This window comes from Saccostrea echinata, unplaced genomic scaffold (assembly GCF_033153115.1).
Source record: "Saccostrea echinata isolate AGI-Se365-2 ecotype Australia unplaced genomic scaffold, CSIRO_AGI_Sech_v1 ptg000019l, whole genome shotgun sequence".
NCBI lineage: Eukaryota > Metazoa > Mollusca > Bivalvia > Ostreida > Ostreidae > Saccostrea > Saccostrea echinata.
The window spans coordinates 950,501-975,701 of record NW_026889768.1 but is presented as its reverse complement, the minus strand read 5'-3'; the positions used below and the strand labels follow the sequence as shown (position 1 = coordinate 975,701).

Genomic DNA, 25,201 nt, shown 5'->3' with positions numbered 1-25,201 from the left:
CATTCAGCAACTGGTATCTTCATGATACAGATGTTTGCAGAAAATTGATGACATATGTAGCCAGAAAATCTAGTGTGCAGCATTTTCACACTGGCCAGTACAGTGGTAGAATATATCAGGGACCTATATATACTAGTTAGTATATAGGTCCCTGGATATATTAGTATACTCATGATGATAAAAAATTTGTTATGACTGAGTGAGTTACCTAGTAAACAAAACTGAATACTATCGAATTAAAACTTATTGCAACAGACCTAGGATGTTGCAAATCATTACAATAAAACATCCATTTAAAAGGGAATTACTGAAGACGTTGAAGAAAAAAATGAACAAGCCTTAAGCTCTGCATGTACAATAGCAATTTTCATAGCAGGACCTCAAAAGTTCATTTAATTAACATGCCCAAGATTGTCCTGGTAGTTCTGCCCATTTTCTATTGTACAAAATATGTGAATACAGCTTAACACGTCTTACAAAATTAGTGTAATGTAGTATGTACTATTATTCTAACATTTGTAAGAGAATAAGCTCATTATATGATCTTTATGATTGTTTATAATGATGAAAATAGTCATAATACCTGTTGATTTTTTTTTTTGTTTTCAGTCCTAAAATGAACTAGTGCAAATTGATACAGGGGATATCATTTGTAAAAATGGACAAAGATTCTCCTTTAAAGATGCCATCTCCAATTTTGCCAAATGAGGAAAATGATCATGAGGAGGGAAAGCTAAAGGTCCCTTTTGGAACCCCGAAAGACTATGCAGCAAGTCCCAAATATGCACCCAAAATTTTCACTCCAGGAGCCCATGGCAAGAAAATTGGATATGTGCATCCTCACATGTCAAGGTATTTTCTACTTGATAACTTGCACACCTTGTTGTTAGAGAACACATGCTTTGATCTTTTCCCAATTTACAAATTCTAATAACTTTCTGAATTGAAAGGGTGGGGCTTTTGTTATCAAGAGGTTATAAAATCAAAAGACTGAACTTTGAGTGGACAACCTCCAGAGTAATAAAACTTGCTCTTAAATAAAGTTCTTTGTTTGTCTTTCTAGTCCAAGTCCTAGTCATAAGCTGCCAGGTGCTGGATCAAGGAATGAGTTGTTTTTGAGATCAGTGCTATCTAGTCCGTACACACATGATGCTCACTCATACACACCTATGTCTGCAACACCAGCAGGTGTCAGCCCCCGGCCAGTGTTCAAGACCCCGGTCACAAAAGATAATGGAAGTCCTGCTGTACACAAGACACCTCAAGGTAAAGAGGGACAAGAATTAGAAAAAAATACAGTTTATAGAGTAAATTCCACAAACTGTTCAAAAGACAAGTAAGTTTTTTGTCTCTAGTCAGGAAGAAATCCAATACATGTAGATACTTTGGAACAACATGTATTTTGATTTGTTGGGGTCAGTATTTGTGGGAAATCAAGATTAACTGTTAAGTAGGTAACCATATATATATGAAAGATTCAATGAATCAATATTTTAACAAAGTTATAGTTTAAGGGAATGTAAATTTGTGGGTAAATGGTAATGATGACCTACAAAATCCTTGATGATTTCACAGTAGTTTAAAAAAAAAATGATCTGGTAACAAATTTTATGGATATGTCTGACTGCAATTATAGGTTGGATATACAGTATGAGGTGTTATTTCTCCTTTTTACTTGGCAGGCTCCCGGCCTCCTCTAGGATCATCGTCAGGGAGGAAACAGAGGGTAATAAACCCGTTTGATGCGGCCCTCCTGGAGCAGCTTGATGGTCCTGTATTTATGAGTCCTGGGGTGTTTACTGTACAGTCCACACCCTCCACGGACGAGAAGGTTAGATTATGTCAACTTACAATGTCTTACACTGAAATAGGAGAGAATTGTAAAGCAAAAATAAGGCAGCTCATCAAGTGTTAAATGGTAACTCAAGACTCATTACATATGATAAAAAAAATTAAATTATTATTTATATATAGGTACAATGTATATTTAATATTTATATGTGTACATTTTATTTTGACATGTTTCAAAGATTTTATCTGACTTATAAATGTTTTCGTTAGCTTTAAATTTTTTACCCATTTTCAGAAGCCATTCCGCTGGTCAATTGAACATATTGCAGAACTCCACCCTGCAGACATTGACGAAATGCCAGTATATCAACAAATTACGTGAGTGATCACCTGAAGAGTTACCTCCTGTAGAAAAATGGATGCTTGTTTTATTTTTTGCCCCGCCATGAATATGGCCTGGGCATATAGTGTTTGTCATGTCCGTCTTCCGTCTTTCTGTCCTTCCGTCCTTCAGTCTGTCCTTCCGTCAGACTTTGCGTTTAGCTCTGTTCAAAGCTCAGTTTCAAAGAAACTATCCAAGATATTTTCATCGAACTTCATATGCTGATAGATATTGACGAGAGCTATGCAACTGCATTAACATTTTTTGACCTTGACTTTTCCTTTGACCATGACCTCACTTTTCTTAAATTAGTGTTTAGCTCAGTTTTAAAGATACCATTCAAGATAGTGTAATCAAACTTCGTATGTTGATACATACTGATGTAAGCTATTCAACTGCATCAACATTTTTGACCTTGACCTTTCTTTTGACCTCACTTTTCTTAAATTAGTGTCAAACTTCATATGCTGATACATACTGATGTAAGCTATTCAACTGCATCAATATTTTTTCACCTTGACCTTTCCTTTAAACTTGACCTCGCTTTTCTCAATTTGTGTTAAAATTTTGCATTACTAATATACCCTAGGTGGGGCATTCATGTCCTATGGACTAAGAGTGCAACGATTCAATTCATGATACGCTAAACTGATATCACAGTTTGGTTCAATCGGTCCAGAATTATCCGAATCATCCGTTTTGTTTCCTCGTTTACAATTTAAAAATGGCTTCCGCGCAAAACATGAGGTCGATGATAAAGCAGTAACGGCAGTTAAACTCATCTCAAGCATCTTACAGACCTAAGATATAACAGGGTGAAGGACTTTAACTCATTCCTAATGTGATTAAAAGTTATAGATGTTAAGAAAAGTGATAAACCATTTAGATCTAAAAGTATTCTATGGTAATACACGGTATCTCATCACGCCTGTGTTTCCAACTTGTGGAGTAGAACGCGATAACACTTCCAATTTAAAAGGAAGATAATGAGGAAAGGCCCTTTTCTATAAATAAGTCATATCTGAACTTTGAATCCAGGCTACCGTAGTTCCATGCTAATGTTCTTCATTTTAGAATATTGTTGCAACTCAAAGATCTACTTTTCAATCCAAATAAAGTTAACAGATTGATATTTTGATTATCAAAAAATATAAACATTTGATATAACCCTGTCGAGTTTTAAAAACTTGAAAGACTTCTTTGCCTTGTCATGTATCATGATACGTATCGTATCGTGAACTGAATACCGTGATACGTATCGTATCGTGAGGTAAGTGTATCATTGCACCCCTACTATGGACATATTTCTAGTTCATTATCAATCAGATTTCAGTTATTTTGATAGTGCTCTTCACTTGTTCACTGATTGTCTGTAAATCAGACATCTGTTTCTACATATATGGAGCATTTATAATAATTTGTATAATGAACTCTGCAGCATGGCTGTTTATTTTAATTTATACAGACCAGACAAGGAAGTTGAAGAGAGAGCACAGAAAGCTATTGAAAATTACTTCTCTAACAATCTGATAGCACCCTCTCCATGGAATTCCAACTCCAAAGGCACAGGGGCCAAAAATCTTGTGCGTAAGTGAAAGAAAATCAGTATTTTACACATCGCTGACTTCATTTTATAGTGAACACACTTTTACCTACACATAAGTTAGAAAATCAAAAATAAATATTGAAAGGAGTAAAAAAAAAAATAATTGATTGTAATACATGTAAATAAAAATGTAAAAGAATTCACATACATGTACATGTATTTGTTGTAATACTGTAGTTCACCAAATTTTCGTGACACCTTATTTTCGCGAGATAGGTATTTGGTATGTATAAGCAAGACAAAATTTTCACGAATTCTTGTATATAAACTACACAAACGAAAATTTACGCGAGAATGAAATTTTCTCGAGCAGACTGTCTCGCGTAATAACGCGAAAGTAATGTTCTCGCGAATAAAAAGTGATTTACAGTATTCAACAAAAAAAATTGTGAAATAATAGACAAAAAATTCACCATTGTTGAAAACGATACATTTATTCTTCTGATGCACACATTTCCCTCTGCTTTAAATTAATATCAAGTTTCTTGCAGAGTTTAATATATATATATATTTTTTAATCTAGAGACTCCATTGAAAACACTGGAGCCAGATCTTCAAGGATCCATTCAGAAACAGCTACCCTTTGTCACAAAGATCCCCGAGTTGCAAGATGGTAACTATCCCAGTATACAATCTCATTATCTAATGAGAATTTTTAAGTTTTGTTTATATTTGTGGAAACTGGTTTTTTCGTTTACAAAAAACGTATTCCAGACCTGCCCTATCCTCCCAATTTACCCATGATATTTGAGATTTTTGACCCTGTAAATACACTCTATGCTTTAAATACCAAATTCCCTGATTTCCAGATTCTTGTCATTTTTTGTATTAAAAAATATAAACTATGGAAATAGGGCAGTATGGACATTTGAGTGATAGAAAATCATCGTACAATTTTCAAGCATTTGTATCGCACAATAAGTAGTTATCCAGATGAAAACAAACTGCTAGACTGTGATGGACAAATAAGGAAGTAAAGGAAATATTTTTTTCATATCTTCTTGTGTAATGTAGATTCCTAAATATATGCAAGGAAATAATTATCGCGTAATTACGCGAGAAGAACCACTCGCGAAATAAAATTACTCGCTTTAATTTTTGTGGTACTGAAATCCATATAAAATGTCTTAATCAAGTGTCCACTCGCGAATTATACTTCTCTCGATTTGTCGTCTAAGGGCCATTTCGCGATATTAAGTACTCGCGTAAAATAAGGAATCTATAGTAACTTTTGAATTTTCATATCTTCTTGTGTAACTTTCCAATGTGTCATCATGTCCACATTGAGTATCATAATTGGTGTGTTTTCTGCAATTACAACAATAAATAATTTGTTTTATATGAATCACTTAAATTTTCTGTATTTACATGAAAGTCAAATCTTACAGAAAAAATAGTAGAAAGGTACTTAAAAGATTTGTTTGGAGTAAGCAGATCTGTTTTTCTAATGTTCTTCTTCAAGATGTGGAATTTTTAAGAGAAGTTTTGTTATAAGTCACTTACATTGATGCAATAGTTAATTTAATTCACTAAATAAATGATAATACAGTCATGTAAATTTGTTTTTCCCAGCATCAGCTCAGACAATGCTGTCATTACCTGTAAATTTTGATGTCAAGGAAGTGCTAGGTTTGTGTTTACAATACTGAATCATACCACTCAAAACAAAATACACTGAAAGCTTAATCTGTTAAATAGTTATCATTGTCTTCCTAGATACATATATGTTGATATAATAAGCGTATTTACTTAACTTTTCCATGAATTTAAGGTCAAAGGGATCATTTTGGATTTGTGTGTTTAATGATTGTTTGACTTTCTATAGCCTCTTGTTCCTACCTGTATGTATTTTTTATAAGGTGAATACATGGTATGTGAAGACACTGAACTTCATGAAACATCACAGAAAAAGGAAGCTGTGCAGGATGTGTTAAGCACTTCCTCTTTAAGAAGGAAGTTGTTCTTTCATCCAGACAATAGTAGTTTTGCTATTAGTCCTGTAAAGTTAGTATTACTACAGGAGAAAATCTTTTTCTCTATTTTCACTTGTTAGAATGTATTTTAACATTTTCTGTGCATATTGAATTGAATGAACAGAGTCTCTAAATGATTTGATATTTTATTTTATTGTACAATATATATATATTTATACCACAATATTCATTTAGGACAGCTCCTGTGATAGATGAAGAAGTTGACTTTAATGGTTGCTCCTCCCCACAAGTAATCTCAGCCAATGAAGCAGAGATTCCCTTCCAGCATGCCACGCCCCTTAGGCCACCCAGCAGAGTAAGTATTAAAGCCACTTTAGTCACTCAGGTAACCTAGTTCTCTACACTAGGATCCAGTTTAACATGTTCATCCATTCAACCAAACTTGCCACAAAACATCCTTGGGTGATTTTAATTTAAGTGTGTATACTTGGAAGGCCAAGCATTAAAGAATTTATTTGACAATTTGATTGAAGATTGCATGATTCAATCAAACAATATCCATATATCTTGAATGTTTTCATGTCTATTACAGAGTCATTTTTCATCAAGCCCAATAAAGAATATAAAGGGACTAGAAACTCCGGAGTTTCAGAACAAACAACAACAAAGAGAACTCTTCAGTTCCCCAGAGCTATCTCCCATTGTGCGTGGACTTGTGTGTGAGTATTGGGGGTTATAATACATGAGTAACATGACTGTATACACATGTATGTCATCCCTAATAAAGTTATGGGGATGGAGAGGGAATTTTTAGTATTTTGTTGAAAATTTAAAGTTTACATGTTTTATAAGTTATCTTGTTAGGTACATCTTATATGCACAAAGGTTTTATTGAAAATTAAATAGAAAATAAAAATTCCAAGGATAATATTTGGTGTTAAATATTGGTTGTAAAAATGGGCTTCTGAGATGAGCAGTGTCAACTGATTGGTTGGGCTATTTTTTAATTGTCTCCCTTTTAAGAATTTTTTTGTAAATCCTCATTCTTCTTTGTTATGCAGCTCTTTATAAATATTATTGGTTGAAATAATGAGATTTTCATTAAATCTTATATTGAGGATATATGTGTGATTTTCATGTTCATATGAGATAGCCAAGCTTATGATGCTGAAGGTGAATACTATGGGTATGGTGTAATGAATTATCATTGGCTCCTGTTGTTATTGAAGTTCTGTTACATCACTGAAGAATCTACATATAAAGTTTTTTTGAAATGTAACATCACACCACTAACTGTAGTTGAGACTGAGTTTTAAGAAAGATAAAACCATAAATTTTGACATACCATATGTTTCAGTAAAGGAGAAAAAGTATTCATCAGGATTTGTTATGTTTCAGCCACAAAGAGGTCCTCTGGTCTCTTTTCACCACATGAGAAAATATTTGGGGAGGGTACAGTTCAGAAGAACATGAGTGTTGAATTTGCCCAGTCTCTCAGTAGCCCTGAGGTTTCCCCCATTAAGGGGGGCCTTTGGAAGACCCCACAAACAAAGAGCAGGTCCAAGCTGTCCATTCAGAGTCCAGGGGTCTCCCCAATCTGTGCCAACCCAGGGATCCTTGATGATGACCAAGGATCTTTTATACAGGAACCACTACCAGGTAACTGCTGGCTTTGTTTTGACTCTATCTATTTCTTTAACATATGCAAATACATGTATACTTTTAAAAAAGTATATTAACTAAGGACAGATGATACAAACAAAAAAATCAATGCCTGGATTGATAGAGCAAAACAAGTTTATAACGAAGTGCCAGGGATGGACGATTTTTCTTTGTTATAAATGTAATTTGTTATATCCGTTAAGTTCACAATATATTTTAAAGTCATTGGGAATGAAAATCACTTTGCTGTAAGCGTCACTTCATTATAACCGTGTTTGCTATAAGCATGTTTTACTGTATATATTTTTGGATCTACATGTATTTTGATGGTAAATTATGCAAATATTAAATTTCTAGAATACCGGTTTTAAGAAATTGTCAACTTTCTATGATGTTCAAAATTCTACCTTTCTGTGATCACACTTATAAATCTATACAAATTTTTATCACTTCATAGGACAATATTGTGAAAATGAGAATGAAAAATTAAAATCCATTTGGCCAAACTTATTCATTTTACTTATATAAGCATGCATTTAGTTCTTATTTTCATTGTATATTTTGATGAACGTTTGTATCATCTGTCCTTAAAGACAACTCATTTCTGAGTGTACATTGGTGTTCTTCATTCTACTAGTAAGGAAAAAAACCCACACTCTTTCATTTTCTAAATGACACTACTTGCAGGGATAATGCTATATAAGCAGAATTTTTAGTGAGGATCCAATTTGGGCATTATTAGCAAAGGTGTTGAGATCGCTAAAAATGAATTTCGCTAACAATTAATTGTGTATCTTTTGTAATAGCTTCTTTGTAAGCATTGTAAAATTGCTAAAATTACATCTCGCTAAAAATATACATGTATATCAATTTTTAAGGATACATCACTAAATTTGCGTCCCTCTAAAATTTCCACTTATACAGTATGAATTGTAAAGATGATTTCAAAAAGTTTGATTCCTACTATACATACACTGACTTAATCATATAGATTACACTGAATATTGATAAACTGTAAAGGTTAATATATTTTATGCAGTCCACTGGTACTTCAGACAAAATTTTTATTACAGATTTTCCCTCAGATGAGTCTGATGTAGAAACAAATACTCCTCTAGCTTCTGATGGTCACTCAGAAAGAAAACCAACAACCACACGAAAAATTTCCCATTTAGCTAGGCGTGGTCAGAGAAACATTCTTCATGACTTTGAAGACACAGCTATGGAGTTTGAAACAAATGAGCAGCCTTCAAAGCATTTACGATTTGCAGATGAAATAAAGACATCTAGTTTGCTCTGTGCAAAGGATTATTCCATGGAAATGGATGATCATGGTATTGCACCTAATTCAACCAATCATGACACAGGTTATCAGACTGCAAGTCTTCAGTCAACCAATCATGACACAGGGTTAGCATCAAGTCAGAGTAACCCATTTTCTGTGACAGCCAACAGTGAAATTCCTCCATCAACGAACTTGACTTCATTGTTCAGTAAACTCCCAATAGACTCGGTATTACAGGATCCAAATCAACCCACAGATTTCCCAGAATTCATTGCCAAAGAAAATGATGCCAAAGCATTTAACCCAGTGTCTTCAAATAAATTCTCTCTCAGGGAAAATCCATTGATTGAACAAATTTTAGATGTTACTAATCCTGAACAGTTTGGTCATGCTCCATACAGTGAAGAGGAAATTTTGGAGAGAGCTCGCAGTGTCCTAGACATGGTAAACAGGATGTATCCCGAGATGCAATCTACAAGCACGGATCCTGAGGAGGACTTGGCATCCATGATCATGAATAAAACTGGATTGTCTCTTTTACATGAATTAGAACCTATTGTGTCATCCACACCCCAAAAAAATGGCAAGGGAGATTATTCAAACACAGTCGCAGCAAGTAAGTGATCTTTTTTTTATGTGTATTGTTCAAGACCATTTCAAATTTAGCAACATCTATAACAAATTCAAACTACAACTACCACTAGCAGTTTGACATTTCATGAAAGATTATAGTGTTGAAAAAAATTTGACAGTCTCTGTAAGAATTATGAAACAGAGAGGCTACTAGAAACAGTGTATAGTTAACTTTATTCTTGCTAAGACTATGGCATGAATTCACATTTCTTGTCATAGATGCACTGCAACTTTATCTTTTCTGTTTGCCTCATAAATTTCAATTTCCAGGAAACAAAAATGTTTAGTCAAAATGTATACTTTGAACACATATCACTGGTAATGTACCTTGAGAGTGGATGAGTACACTTCACTTCATTTACAGGTGAACAAGCTCTAGCTATATTAAAACAAGCCGGGGAGGACTTGGCTAAATTTGGACACATGCTCTCCTCAATCAAGACTTCCATGGATAGCAGCAGTATTCCTACCCAGCCATCTTGATGACTGTGACTTATTAATAATCTCACTGACAATGGAGCTAAATCTCTGTCCATAGAAATCCAGGGAGTATAGTGTTTGTAATTTGTATGAGTTTGTATGTCACTGTTCAGTGTCCAATGTATGTTGTATGCATTTTCAGACTGCCGGAGTCCATTATTTATTTGTTTTATGTCAAAATGTGCCAAAGCAACCCCTTATTTTCTGCAGAATCATGTCAAAACTAAGGAAACTAATTTATTGAATAAAAAATTACCGCAAATCAATTTTCTATAGTTAGAAATTTTGTCAAAGTATTTTTACATGTATTATTTATGTTCTTACCAGTAAAAATGTGACTTACTGAGTTGAAAATTTTTACATACATATAGTTTGCTTTAGCTTTGAAATTTGAAATGACACTTGTGTGACATGAGTACCAATCTTAATTAAATAACTACATGCACATATATATCATTTGCCAAATGAATTCAAATAATTTATAGACTAAATTTAGTCATTCATTGTTTGCATTTAATTCCTTCTTTTTTTCTGTCATGATGTGTAAATTGATTTGATATTGCGGAGTTTTACTACAGCATAAAGTCAAATGTGTGTACATGTATGATATGAATAAAGTTGTATTTTAATGATTTTACGATTTAACGATTATTAAATATTGAACTCTGATTAGTTGTTATTACTTGATGGACTTGTAAATTTATTGTTGATAGAAAAAGCAAATATTTGATTTTTTTTTTTATCATTATTATTATTATTTTTTTTTTTTTACATCTAAGGTTATGAAACATAGACAGTTAAAATTTTTCTGCTTTGTTTGGTATTTTGTAGATGTTCTCCAAGAAATGAAAACAGACAAAACTGATAAACTGATGGACACCAAAAATGGAAAAATATTTTTGTGAAGTAAACAAATTGATCTTTTATACATTTATATATAGTTTAAAATTTACATTATGACATACATTGTCAGATACCCATGGGTGATCTCAACAATTACTCATCATGATGAGTAAAAGATGAGATCACCCGTGGGTATCCCACAATGTATGACATATTTCAAAAGCATTTATCACCTCAGGGTATTGATTATAGACACAGACATACACATTTTAGGAAGGGGGGGGGGGGGCACTTAACAGTTTTGGGGAATACGGTATTCTACTAAATGATACAGAGAACCCATAATTCAAACCCTCAAATTGTATATCTGATATTCAATTACAGAAAAGATTATCTACACATTTATTGTTGGAATTATTGTTGTAGCCATATTTTTCATAGTTTTATTATTAGCTCATCTGAGCCGAAGGCTCAAGAGAGCTTTTCTGAATAAAATTTGTCCATTGTCATCATCATAAAATTTTCACATTTTCATCTTCTTCTCCAGAACCACTGAGCTAATTTCAACCAAATTTGGCACAAAGTATCCTTAGGTGAAGGGGATTCAAGTTTGTTCAAATAAAGGGCCACTCTCTCTTCCTAGGGGAAATAATTCGGGAAAAGTCTTTGAAAATCTTCTCAAGAACAGCAAAGCCATGTTTAGTCATATTGACAAGGAAGCATCCTCAGGTAGTGTAGATTCAAGTTTGTTCAAACCATGACCCCCAGGGGTAGGGTTGGGCCACACTGGGAGTTCAAAATTTTACATAGGAATATATGGGAAAAAATCTCGAAAATTCTTCTCAAGAATAGCAAAATCTTCTTGAGTCATATTAATATGGAAGCATCCTCAGGTAGTGTAGATTAAGGTTTGTTCAAATCATGACTCCTGGGGGTAGGGTGGGGCCACAATGGGGGATCAAAGTTTTACTTGGGAATATATTGCATGAATCTGGGGGGTAGGGTGGGACCACAGTTTTACATAGGAATATATAGGAAAAAATCTTGAAAAATTTTCTTCTCAAGAACAGCAAAGCCATGATTAGTCATATTATTATGGAAGCATCCTCAGATAGTGTAGATTCAGGTTGTTCAAATCATGACCCCTGAGGATTGGGCATGGCCACAATAGGCAATTAGAGTTTTACAAAGGAATACTAGTACTGTAAAAAGGAAAAAAATCTTCTCAAAGACGGCAAAGTCTTGTGTAGTCATATTGATATAGAAGCATCCACAGGTAGTGTAGATTTAGGTTTGTTCAGAACATGACTCCCGGGGGTAGGGTGGGGCCACAATGGGGGATCAAAGTTTTACTTGGGAATATATTGCAAATAATCTTCTCAAGAACAGCAAAGGCATGTTTAGTCATATTAATGTAGGGCAAGGATTCAATAGAAGATCAAATATTGCAACCACATTTATATTTAACTTTTCAATACTGAACTGATTTCTGTTTTTTCCTAGCCAAGGTGCTGGGGTGAGCGACATGGCCCATTGGCCTCTTGTTTAATGTTTAGAATTGAAAATCTGTAAATTTTTTTGGGTAAAATTATATAATTTCTTTTTAACAACACCACCAGTGAAAATTGCCAGCACTGTTACTGTACTAATGTAACCGCAAAACATCGGTCACATACATTTATTTCAACTAGATTTGATTTCCCTGTCCAAGAACATATTCTAAACAAATGCAGAAAAGGCCTAATCCTGTCTGGTGGCATATCCCTGTAAAGGAATCCCCACCCCTTTTCCAGATTGTGGGATTTCATTGTTCAACAAGATGTGTTTGTGAAACACTGATGCCCCCTGTCGGCAGCTTATGGGGAATGTTAAAGTTTCTCAAATGCAAGTCAAACTCCAGGTCAAGAAATCAAAAATGTTGGTACTCAAAGAAAGGTCTTGTCTCGAGGAATATACCTGTGAAGTTCAAAAGCCCTGGTACAAACCATTGAAAAGTTATGGCGAAGGTTAAAGTTTTTTTCAAAGTAAGTAAAACGGCAAGGCCAAGGTCAAATGGTGCCCAAGGGAAGTTCTTGTCACAAGAGATACACATGATCATGAAATGTGAAAGCCCTAGAACCAAACGTTCAAATGTTATGGCCAATGTTTAAAATTTTTAAAAGTGGGTTAAACTCCAAGGTCAAATCCAAAATTGTTGGTATCCAAAGGAAGGTCTTGTAACAAGGAATATACATGTGAAGTATGAAAGCCCTAACACCAACTGTTCAAAAGTTATGGCCAAGGTTAAAGTTTTACAAAAGTAGGTCAAACTACAAGGTCAAAGGGTCAAAGTTGTTGGTATTTAAAGGAAGATCTTTTCACAAGGAATGCATAAACCGTTTAAAAGTTATGGCCACGGTTAACATTTTTCAAAATTGAAGTAGGTCAAGGTCAAAGTTGTTGGTATCTAAGGAAGGTCTTCTCACAATTAATGCATATGTGAAGTATGAAAACCCTAGCATTAACTGTTCAAAAGTTATGGCCAAGGTTAAAAGTTTTCAAAATTGAAGTAGGTCAAACTCTAAGGTCAAAAGGTCAAAGTTGTTGGTATGTAAAGGAAGGTCTTGTCACAAGGAGTACACATGCGAAGTACGAAAGACCTAGCACAAACCTTTCAAAAGTTATGGCCAAGGTTAAAGTATTTTTAAACAGTAGGTCAATCTCCAAGGTCAAAGGGTCAAAGATGTTGGTATCCAAAGGATCACAAGGAATACACTTGTGAAGTTTGAAAGCCCAAGCTCTAAGTGTTCAAAAGTTATGGCCATGGTTAAAGTCTCATAAAATTTTGCAAAAGTGGGTCCAAGGTCAAGGTCAAAATGGTACCGAAAGAAAGATCTTTTCACAAGGAATACACATGTGAAATATGAAAGCTATAGCTCCAACCAGTCAAAAGTTATGGGCAAGGTTAAAGTTTTTGCGGACAAACAGACAGACAGACGGACGGACAGGGCAAAAACTACATGCCCCCGAATCTTCGATTACGGGGGCATAAAAATTAGATTTTAAACTACCCAAGACCTATGTCTTTCTAGGCATGCTTCCAAATATATTCTTTTACTATGAAATGGTGCCCCCCCCCCCCCCCCCACTTTTCGTTGTAGCATATTTAAATCATGGTAATTTGGTATTGTATGAATAAAATTTGGTTGTGAAAGAAAGTTGGAACCCCCCTCCCCATCGACCCCATCCAAGAAATAGAATTTTTGAGTTTGGACAATTTTTTTTTCTTTTATTGCTTGTTAAAGTTTTTACAGGTAAGTTGTATTTTTTTTTTGCCTGCCCCCCTCCCCACTTTCAAAAACGATACTAAGTGCCTGTAAAGTGATGGTGAAAAGTATCCATGTCATGGAACCCAGAATTGAAATATTTACTCGTAAGTACTAACAAATCAACCAATAACTGTCATCAAAAGCCTGTTAGCCTTAAACTACGAGGAAAAAGCAAAAAAAAATCGCCCTTTTCCGCAATATTACGCCTTTTGATTCGCGTATTTACATTTTTTTGAACACCCGATTAGTATTGATGTACCGATTAATCGATTAGATAATCGAAATGGCCATCGATTATAGATAATCGATGATAATTTTGATAATCGATTAATCAAAATATTTATTAAAAAGCAGATTATTCCTATGATATTTGATCCATTCTTCTTTGAATTTAACTAAATTCTAAAAAATAACATAATAAATGAATTCAGTGATACAAAAATATATCAAAAATGTATTTTAGAAATCAGTCTATAATTTTTACCAATTTATTCTTCATTGAAAAATGAACAAATTTAATACTTGAAATCATTCCATTATTAATCGATTATAGTCCATCCGATTATTCTTATAATCGATTATGAAAAAAATCTGATTTCCCATCACAACCGATTAACGTTATTACGATTTTTTGGGAACCTAATTTAATACCCATTTCATTTCCAGCATTTATTTTGTTTGATTTTGATTGGGATAAGTTTATTTCAATCGTGTTTTTTTTTTTTTTTGAGTGGATGGTTGAATAATTGATATATTATTAATTAATATGAATAATAATTATTCAAAAATAATGTTATTTTCATCAATATTATCCCCTACTATCTAGACTTCGTCACCAAAAGCGGAAAACACGCCAGGTTTCTATCTGAATTTTTTTTGATTTGTTTCTTGTTTGCTACACTTAGTGATGAACTTAAACATTGTTTTCAGAACTATTTTAAAAAATTCAGTTATTGGGCTTATACAAAACTACAGTAAAACTCGTTTAGTACGAACACGGATATAGCGAATTCACGGATATAGCGAATTTTTCTTGGATCCCAAGCTATATAAATTTAACGAATTTCTTATACGGATATAACGAATTACGGATATATAACGAAGTAATTTCATAGGTCCCATGCAGTGACTTCGTTATAACCGAGTTTTACTGCCTTACATTACGTACGTCCAATGAACCCTAACTCCGTCACCAGGGCCCTCTACAATATGTCAACGTATTAATTTTAATTTTTTTTTTTTCAATTTTATTGATTATAATTTTTTCCAGTTTAGTTTTTTTCTCCCTTCATTTTAAACTTGTAAACATGGAAAATTTGTTTTGAAGATTTAAAATAGTATTTAATTGTATTTTAGGAAAAGTATCAACAACAGATAAAATAACGTTAATATAACGTATTTTATATGTAATATAACCTCACACAACGTTATCTCCAATGTGTTGTGTTTTAGGAAAAATTGAGACGAAAAATAAAATATTTTTTAGCCGTATTCAATATGGTATGTCATATTAATCCTTTGGCAAAGACCTTCATAAATATGGCTGACATGTAAAAATGAGCATGTTGACGCACATGTCGGAGGTATCGATGGAATAGCGCTTAAAGGGAAAGGTGCCCACTGTCTTCACATAAAATATGATAGATACAATAGAGCACGTGTAATTGTTAATTATTTTTGACGCATTCTTGAACTTGACTGTCTCAGCATTTGATTGTAGATTTTCAGCATGTAAAAATTAACGTCACAATCGTATTCGTTTACAATAGCGCGGAGTTTCCCGAAAGTGACGGAGTAAGGGTATTGACGGAATTAGGGGGTTTGACGATATATAAATGAAAAATAGAAATGTCTGTTAAACTTTTCTTGAGACTTTTTTAAAGATTCACATTATGCAGAAATTAACAGCATTTTTTTTTAGCCCTTTAAAAGTTTTCCATCGGTGATGAAATCATATTGCAAAAAAGGTACTTCATTTCTTCTTGATGACGGAATAAACCGAAGTTTGCCGAATGAGAATTTCGCGGGATTTAAGCCTAGATGACCGCAGCTAATCAGCTTCCACATTACATGAGAGTTATAGCCAATGAGATTTCTCAATGTGTCTGAATATGCAATGAGTTTTTCTTGCAGACGAGAATGAAACGAACATCTTGTTTTTGTAATATATATATATACACAGCTGCTTGTAAATAATGTAAGTTTGTAGTCTCTCTCATGTATATTTCAATTATCAAGTTTTATATGTGGGAATCAAAATCGATACTTCACGGTGGCATTGTTGCTCAAATTCATAATAAATCTCGTAACAGGTTCTTGTGTCACCTGAGTCACCAAGGTAATCTGTTTTGGACCTTCAACCTTCAGCTACTTCTAATAAATTGCTAAACCAATTCTAACAAATTCTAGAGTAGAGCATCTATGGGAAATAAGGGACAAAAATTGTTATTTCCAAGGGTCCTGCCCCCCCCCCCCCCCCACTTTTGGGACAAAGACCATCAAAATGCAATTTTGAAAAAGCTCCTTCATTACTCCTGGACATCAAGCAGTCGAATTCTTGACATGATTATAAAATACAATGAGTCACGTAGCTACTAAAATTGTGAAAGTCATGCCCCAGGGTCAGGAGATATGGAGTTAGGGTGGTGGGGACATATTGATTGTGTAGTGAAAATGCATAAAATCCTTAAAAAGCTTATCTCCCCTGTTTGTTTAGCAAACAAACTAAATGTATGGTTAAGGTGAGCAAGGCTGCCATTTCCAGAATTGTGAATTTTCATGGCCCTGTGTCAGGGGTTCTGGCGTGAGGAAGTGCTCTATTGATTATATAGTAAAAATGCATTATCTCTTTGAAAATCTCTACTCCTGTGTTTTGTTTGTATGTTGTTTAACATCCCTCTTGAGAATTTTTCACTCATATGGAGATGCATCTACTTGCTGGTGAAGGGCTGCAAATTTAGACTATACTTGGCACTTAGGGCCAGTGAGCAGTGAGGGATCTTTTTTGTGCCAGCATCTACTGTGACAGGGACCTTGGTTTATATGGTCTCATCCAAAGAACTGGTCTCCACGCCCCACAGTGGGATTCCTACCAGTGACATAAGGATTGACTCCTTCAACTCTAAAGCAAACACTCTAACCAATGCCCTATGTGGGTGACTCTACTCCTCTGTATTATATGCAAACAAACTAAGTGCATGGTTATGATAAACAAGAGTGTCTCTTCCAAAATTGTGACTGTCATGCCCCTGGGTCAGGGTTTCTTGTGTAAGGGCAGGGCTCTGTTGATTATATAGTGAAAATGCAAATTTGTTTTTTGAAATCTTCTTCTTGTTCTGAGGTATTTAGCAGTTATTAAGCTAAGTGCATAGTTTTGATGAGCAAGGGTGCCTTTTCCAAAATTGTGAATGTCATGCCCCTGGGTCAGAGTTTTTTGTGTAAGGGCAGGGCTCTGTTGATTATATAGTAAAAATGCAAATTTTTTTTTTGAAATCTTCTTGTTCTGGGGTATTTAGCAGTTAAGCTTTTGGGGTATTTAGCAGTAAAGCTAAGTGCATAGTTTTGATGAGCAAGGGTGCCTTTTCCATACTGTGACATTCATGACCCTTGGGTCAGAGGTTCTGGTATTAAGATGAGACTCTATTGATTATATACTAAAAAGTAAAATTGCATTAATTCTTTTAAAATCTAAGAGGCAAACAGAGTACAAAGTTGTAATGAGTAAGGGTATTTTTACTTGTGAAATTCTGGTACACTGAGTTAAGTGTGCTGTTGCTGGACAGGGCTCTATTAATCTTGTAGAGAAATTTGTAATCTAATAAGAGAAGTTATTCCCCTTTGCTATTCATCGATGATAATAAATCACTGTTAATAATGTAATTGTTAGGTCAATTGAATAAAATAATTCCAAAAAAAAAGTATAATACAAAAAAGTACTTTAAAATTTTTAATGGCTAGGGAGACTTATGAGACTTAGGGAGAAATAATAAGCATTAAATATCAGAAAAAAATATCTTAACTTTGTACATTAAATGTTCAAAGACCAAAAGAAGCCAATATTAGAGGGTGTGAGATGAGTTTATGTGCTCAAACAATATTGTTTTGTTTAGTCTGGATGGTGTTCGTGACAAAGATGGAAGTGTAATAGCACTGGCTAGTACAGGCAAGTAAATAAATTTACTTTATGATTTGTTACTGGGTTCTATAACTAACTATTTTGGTGATCCCTGATCTTTTAAGCTCTTGTTTTTGAGCAACATATCGTCATGTATCAGTTTATTTTGTTGTATTTATACTTCAGTGTTGTATTATACTCAGGTGACTGTTAAGGCCCTTGGTTCTCTTGTTATTAATAATAGCAAGATCAGAAATAAAGATATTTCTTGATACTTCCATAAAATATAAAAGCATTATGTTCCAATAATTCATGGGCTTAAAACATGTAAGGCAGTATAGCACATCTCCATTGTTTAGAACACTGGTTTGTGAAGGGAAATATAAAATACATTATATAAAAAAATATATATTACAGGCAAAATGAGTTTTACCAATGATACTAGAACTATTCCTGCAGTGTCCATTAACATTCATAGTTCCACCCCTTTTCATGGATTCAAACGCATTGAACTTGCCAAAAGATCAAGGCCCAAACGAAAGCTAAAATTCAATGGTCAGCATTTCACTCTCACCCCAGTTAAAGATTGTGATGAGGAAATGCATTTTCTGAAAATCATCACAAAAAATGATCAGAAGAGAATCCATGTATACCCATCCATAAAGTCCAAAAAAAAGTACAGGAAGAGGAAAGACAAAAAGAAACTAAGACAACAGTATTCCATCGATCCTATGATACAGATAGATGAAGATGATGATTGTAAGTTATAGTTTTTACATTTTCAGTTTCCTTATGCAACACATTTTATGCCCTGTCATGTATGTATGACCTGGTGATATACTGTTTTATATTTGTCCTTTATTTTTATCTCTTGACTTGACTTACAGAATTTGCATTTATAGGCTCATTTTTAAAAATACTTTTTAATCTATTAATTTATTGTACAACTTCATACCTTGATGCATTTTAGTGAGAACCCATTAAACATGTCAGAATGGTCAGAATTTTTTATGTTCAATGTTGTGATCTTGACCTTTCTTTTGACCTAGACCCCCATTCCATTAAATATTCATGTAACGTCCTACACTAACAACATGAGATACATTATGATATACACTGCACATGTGATATAAATGTTGGTGAATAAGAATAATGTTTCCAAAAATGTTGTAACCTTGCCTCAATATGTTCTTTAATAATTTTGGGACTGTGAAGAATAACAATTTTTCGCAGATTTACTAGTCCTTGAGGGAGTCCAAATATATGTAAACTTACCCCAGTAACTGCTATTTTGCAAAGACCTATATATGTGGAAAATTTTCTTTAACTTTCAACACACAAATATAACCTTTCTGAGAGCTTGCATTTCAACTTCGCCTCAGTTCAGTGACTTACCCTTTTTCATTGTCAGATACCAAGGCAGATTTCATTTTCTAGACTGCTCCTCATTCATTAGTCAACAGAAAAAGTCTAGCCATGAATACCCAATAATTGTCATCTTTGTGACACATTACCTATTTTGCATTTATAAATTTTTTCTCTACAATATTCTATTCAGAAAATTACTTTACCAAACTTCATACACATAATAATACATATCTATGTCTCAATGAAAAATTGAGTATCCAAAAACAAGACCTTGCATATATAATTTGTCCCTTGCATTCAGTTTTTTTTTTCAAGTATCAATTGGGAGATTAACTAAAAATAACATTTTAATGAACTTCATGACATTAAATTTCCAAGTTTTGTGTTTATCCAGTTCTTGGTTTTTAAAAAAAGGATCTATAAATATATTTATATCATTTCTTGTATCTTGCAGGGAGCATTTTCCTTATCACTGTCTTATCATGGACATGTATGGTTCTGATTTCAGTTGCTAAAACTGACACATGACTACTTCATATTGAATAATTACCAGTACTCACTTTCCTTGTGTAACATTACAGATGAATCAGAGGATGAAGAAATGAAGGAAGAGAGAAAGAAAAGTATCCAAGAAAAAATTGCCAATGGAAAATTCTTGTTTACCAGAGTAAGAAGTTATTTATACAAGGATATACTTAAGATAATTCCCTGGCAATGAGGTAGAAAGAGTGTCATATTGCACTCATTTAAATGCATTCTAATCTAGAACACTCCATTTGTTGCCAGGAGATATTAACAATTCTGAATGCGAAATTAAGGTTTTAGCAATTAACATTTAATTTTTACCATACCTTTAGAGATTCTAAATTTTTTTCTGAATTTCTAAATCAATACTAGAGTTTGAGCATTTCTTAATGTTATTTTCTGTTAGTGTAACGGAATGCTCTGAATTTAAATCTGTACCACGGAATAATTTCAGAAGATAAAAAGAAACTAGAGGTAGTGTGAGCATTGAGCTTACAAAATGATACCCACCGCTTCCATATAAGTATATATGACAAAGTCCATGTTTAGAAATGAGAAACCTTAAATATATGTCCAATCAGAGCATAAAATGGGAAATGCACAACAGCACTATGTAATAAAGATTTCTTGAAAGTCTGATTAAATTTATTCATTGGTATAGGAGGAGTTGCAGATAAGAGATGGGGTACCCCAATATTATAGAAAGAATAGCTGTATTCAGGTTTAGCTATGGGAACCCCCAAATATCTATTTTATCGAAACAAAAAAGTAGGAGGTGCACAATATCACTATGTTATAAAGATTCTGTGAAAGTTTCATTGAATTTGTTCAGTGGTATGGAAGAAGTTGCAGATAAGAGATGGGTACCCCCAGCCCCTGTTACAGAATGAGTGAAGTGTCCATGTTTTCCTACATAATGGCCAACCAAAAAATAAAATATCTGTCTGATCAAAACAAAAATTAAGGGGTACACAATGGCATTATATATGTAATAAAAATTCTGTTAAAGTCTCAGTAAATTTTATGCAGTGGGATAGGAGGGGTTGCAGATAAGAGAGGCCTACCTTCCATATTGTTTTTAGGTAGTTTAAGTTGCACCTATATCTTTACCCAGGTTCTTTTCTTTGTTGTACATTCCCCATAAATTTTTTAACATTTTCAGCTTCTATTCTGAAATGACAGAACCATTTTAATTTAGTATGTATGTAGCGTCTATCGTAGGTGCTTTCTATTTAAGTTCGTAAATGAAAAAATGATAAGCCTATACAGGTCTATCCCTTTATACTTTGATAAGTCTATACAGGTCTACCCCTCTATACTTTAAAATCAACAGGGCCTGCAACTGCCCATCTTCGCTAGCCAAGGGTTTTTGGTCCACTCTGCTCCCCATAAATTAGAGTCAAGGCCGCCAATCTCTCTGATTTGGGTCCGATAAACGGACCTTTCCCAATTTGGAAAACCCTATAAAATTCCCAATTTACTTATCCAGAAATTCCCAATATCACAAACAGCTGCACACTGTTTGTATAAAAAAAAAGAGTAAATTGTGTTAGTTTAAAACCTAACTGAACTTACTCTTAATTGTTTTTGTCTTTACCGTAGAACAATCAATTCACATTTTCATAGTTTTTTTAATCAATGTATGAAAGTAAAATTTCCCAATTTGACCCAAAACATCAATAATTTTCCCAATCTAGTGGGACCCTGTACCAACAAAAAGGACAGTGACAGCCCTAAGAGTTCCTGATGCTGCTGAAGAGCCCCACTGACACAAGAAACCCTAAGAGTAAGTCAGTAAGAGGTCCCAGGCAAAATTCAGCATGGCAGGCAGTTGCCTGTGATCTTCGCTAGCCAAGGGTTTTCAGTCTGCTCTGCTCCCCATACAGTGCAATATCAGCCAAGGATTTTTGGGGAGCAGAGCAGACCAAAAAACCCTTGGCTAGCGAAGATGGCAACTGCCTGCCATGTTGAATTTTGTCTTGGACCTCTTTCCGACTTACTCTAAGGGTTTCTTGTGTCAGTAGGGCTGTTCAGCAGCCTCGGGAATTCTAATTTATTGAAAGAAAATAATTGCAAGTGATAATCCAGCACCACTGCATTATAGTGTTAATCGATATTTCACTGACATCCAGCTGATCTCTGCTAGAAGTTGAGAAGGGGAGCGCCCATGGCATCTGTGGATAAAGGGATCAATCATAATTTAATGATGAATTTCATAGTCCCCCTGGAGCAGGTTAAATGGACATTATTTTTGCAGAAAGAAGAAAAAGATATACACGAGAGGGCAGAAAACTTTTGTAGGAGTGTAACTGCAGATATATATCATTTTGTGAAGCCTGGAAACTCTGACTTATATTGTCCAGAACCTTGTTACGTAGTAAATGTGGATGGATCTGTGAAGGAGTGCCCCCAGCCAACAAAACGGAAGAGGGGGACCTATCTGATGGACAGTTGTTATATTACAAATCATGATTTTCATGATCCCTACGACAACACAAAAATGCTGCCTACTGGTATATCAGATTATAATTGGCTTAATTTTATTTTACATTTTGTTCTGCCATGTACATAGAAGTGATTGGTAATGTGGTCATGTCCATCTTCTATCCTTCATACTCTCTATCCTGTATGGCATTGACAAAGGCATTAAGCAATTCTCAGATTTACTTGTAAAGAACATACACAGACACATCTTGCTTTAAATGTTCCCAGTAACATAAACTTGACCTCACATTTTCAGATACAAATCAACGTATTTATCATAGCTTATTTTTCATAAGGTACCAGACTGTTGAGGCCATCAAGAAAGTTAGTGGAAATTGTGGCAAAAGTACTACAGGACAGTCCAGATGGCCTACTACAAGTCCCCCAGATCTATGCTGCTCTACAGTGAGTTTAATTTTCAATTTAATATACAAGTATTTTTATACCACCCCACCAACAAAGTTTAGAGGGGTTTAAGGAATCACCTTGTCAGTCTGTTTGTCCATGTCTATCTAGCTGTCCATCCATCTGTGCAATTGTGTCTGGGCCATAACTTTGTAATGGAGAAATATTGGAAGCTCATACTTGACTCAAAGATTGCTTATAATTTAAAAATTTGCCATTATCTAACCAAAGGTCATTCTGTCAAGTTCAAGGTCATTGGTAGAAAAATTGTAGAGTTTATGTCTGGTCCATAATTTTTTAATGGAAGAACATTGAAAGTTCATACCTTAAGGAAGAGATTGCAAGGGTCCATGAAAAATATCCGCTCTATGAATTTTTCTCATTTTTACATATAATTTGCCTTACGTTAATGGTATCATAATACGAAAATGTCAACCAAGGTCATCAGGTTTATAAGAAAGATATGGTTGCCATGGAAACCACCGTTTTTCAATATTTTGATATTTATGTAGTGAAATTTTAAGTATGCCATACAGGTATCAAAATTAAAACAAATTAAATAATTTTCACCTGATATTAAATAATATGCTTTATATTCATTGAAAATAAAAACTGTATCGGAAACTATTGATAGTTGCAGTAATACCAAAGTTGCTTTGGGGAGTAGTCATTGTAAATTTGCAGTAATATTTTCACCCCAAGAGCAGTTTTCAACGTCTTGAATAAAAATTGCCCAATGAATATTCCTAAAATTAATATATTTTGTAACAATTATTATAAGTGACTTATGGTTAAAATATGAAGTGGGGTCATCACATTCTTTTTTAAGCTACATGCATTTCAATACCCCCACTTCCTAAAATATTTAAAGATTTCATAAATTCTAATCTGATGGTTTGTTTCTGAACCTTTAATATGCATAATCTGTTTAAAAAACTATAGAAAATACGTATAGATTAATAAATAATTTTTTCAGAAAATCTTGTGGTGGTTGCTCATTTTATACGTAGAGCAGAATGATAAAAGTATCATGTACCACCTGATACGAACAGAGTGTACACAAAAAACAACAATATGCATTATATTTTTTTTTTATTTTCCCATCTCCAAAATATTCATTCCGATATTATATCAATATAGGTATATACATTCTAAGCCAGTGCACAGTGGTCCAAGGGCCAAATCGTTCATGCTTTGAACACTCATCAAATTCTCTGCACAGTGACTTGGAATCGGAAAAGGGGGGGGGGGGGGTAGAGTCACTTGAACACATTGAATGAATAGGTTATTTCAGAGAACTTGTACCTGCAATATATACTGTATATAAAAATCCTAGCTATTATCTTATTTGACAAATTTTAGTGATTTGCTATTTAAATATTTACATTTGCAAATATTTTTACTTCAGATTCCTTTTTGTCATGAACTAGGTAAGCCTACATATATCTCCATTGTGACGTCATAATATCACACTTGACGTCAAAACTATAGTGCAAATTGTTTTGTTTCAAAAATAATCGGTGAATGACATTTATAAATTTGCGCTTCATGCTCACGCGGTTCATAAAATATGCTGAGGTGAAGCGTCTTTGTTCATGTCCTTGTGAATTTTAAAAAAAGTTAATTCATTTTTCAAATATATTCCTGTGAGCATGATGAGTTTAAATGTTTTTTTTAATGTAACGTTATATGCTCAAAATAATTTTCTCTCTCTGGTATACCTGGTACCTCCGTAGTACTGTCAGAGTTAACCTCTCTTAGTTTCGTCTGTCATTCTTACACGCGTATTTTTTGCTAGATTTGTGAAAACTTGCAAAAAGAAACTTTTCTTTTCTGCCAGAAGAAGTGTGTTTAAGTTTCGATTTTTTACCAAATACGACGCATAAAACATTTTACCACAACAAATGCTTACGCAATATATGTGCCGACGATTCAATGTTTACATGGTCGATGTAAGAATTGAAAATGCTAGAGAAGATCTTACAAATGAAAACAATTTCCTCTGCAATATTTTTAAAAATACGTTCATGTCAAGCATGCGACATAATTAGTCCCCTACCGGTGAAACCGGAGGGGACTATAGGTTTACTCTGAGTCTGTCCGTCCGTCTGTCCGTCCGTCTGTCTGTCTGTCTGTCCGTCTGTCTGTCTGTCTGTCCCTCTGTCTGTCTGTCAGTCTGTCCCACTTGGTTTTCCGCACTTTTTTCCTAAACGCTTGCAGATATTGAGCTGATTTTTGGTATGTGAGTGTATCTTGATGAGTTACAGATCAAGTTTGCATTTCGTTCCGCTTCATTGATTTTTGACGGAATTACGGCCTTTTCAATTTTTACGGGTTTTCCGCAATTTTCTTCTAAACGCTTGTAGATATTGAGCTGATTT

General features: G+C 34.1%; 2 protein-coding genes across 4 annotated transcripts in view; both read left to right on the top strand.

Moving 5' to 3' along the window:
- Nucleotides 1-658: 658 nt before the first annotated feature.
- Nucleotides 659-10,442, top strand: LOC133189531 (protein aurora borealis-like). The gene is made up of 13 exons (XM_061324888.1): nucleotides 659-852; nucleotides 1,064-1,266; nucleotides 1,683-1,831; nucleotides 2,087-2,169; nucleotides 3,639-3,760; nucleotides 4,303-4,392; nucleotides 5,352-5,408; nucleotides 5,639-5,783; nucleotides 5,948-6,068; nucleotides 6,306-6,432; nucleotides 7,112-7,372; nucleotides 8,449-9,276; nucleotides 9,658-10,442. Exons 1-13 carry the CDS (start codon nucleotides 659-661, stop codon nucleotides 9,774-9,776), a joined length of 2,499 nt encoding a protein of 832 aa, XP_061180872.1. The 3' UTR covers nucleotides 9,777-10,442.
- An 8,017-nt stretch (nucleotides 10,443-18,459) lies between these two features.
- Nucleotides 18,460-25,201, top strand: part of LOC133189529 (uncharacterized) — a 16,797-nt gene continuing 10,055 nt past the window's right edge. For all 3 annotated transcript variants that reach the window (XM_061324885.1, XM_061324884.1, XM_061324883.1), the window contains exons 1-4: nucleotides 18,460-18,797; nucleotides 19,988-20,073; nucleotides 22,189-22,444; nucleotides 22,712-22,820. In XM_061324885.1, coding sequence (XP_061180869.1) covers nucleotides 18,461-18,797; nucleotides 19,988-20,073; nucleotides 22,189-22,444; nucleotides 22,712-22,820 — 788 coding nt within the window. In that variant the 5' untranslated portion in view covers nucleotide 18,460. The remainder of the gene's footprint in view (nucleotides 18,798-19,987; nucleotides 20,074-22,188; nucleotides 22,445-22,711; nucleotides 22,821-25,201) is intronic.

Bases quoted from the DNA above. Each gene is read 5' to 3' on its own strand.
- LOC133189531 (XM_061324888.1), top strand. From the start codon at position 659: ATGGACAAAGATTCTCCTTTAAAGATGCCATCTCCAATTTTGCCAAAT. The intron at 3,761-4,302 runs GTAAGTGAAAGA...TTTTTAATCTAG, and splicing joins AGGGGCCAAAAATCTTGTGC to AGACTCCATTGAAAACACTG. The intron at 7,373-8,448 runs GTAACTGCTGGC...TTTTTATTACAG, and splicing joins TATACAGGAACCACTACCAG to ATTTTCCCTCAGATGAGTCT.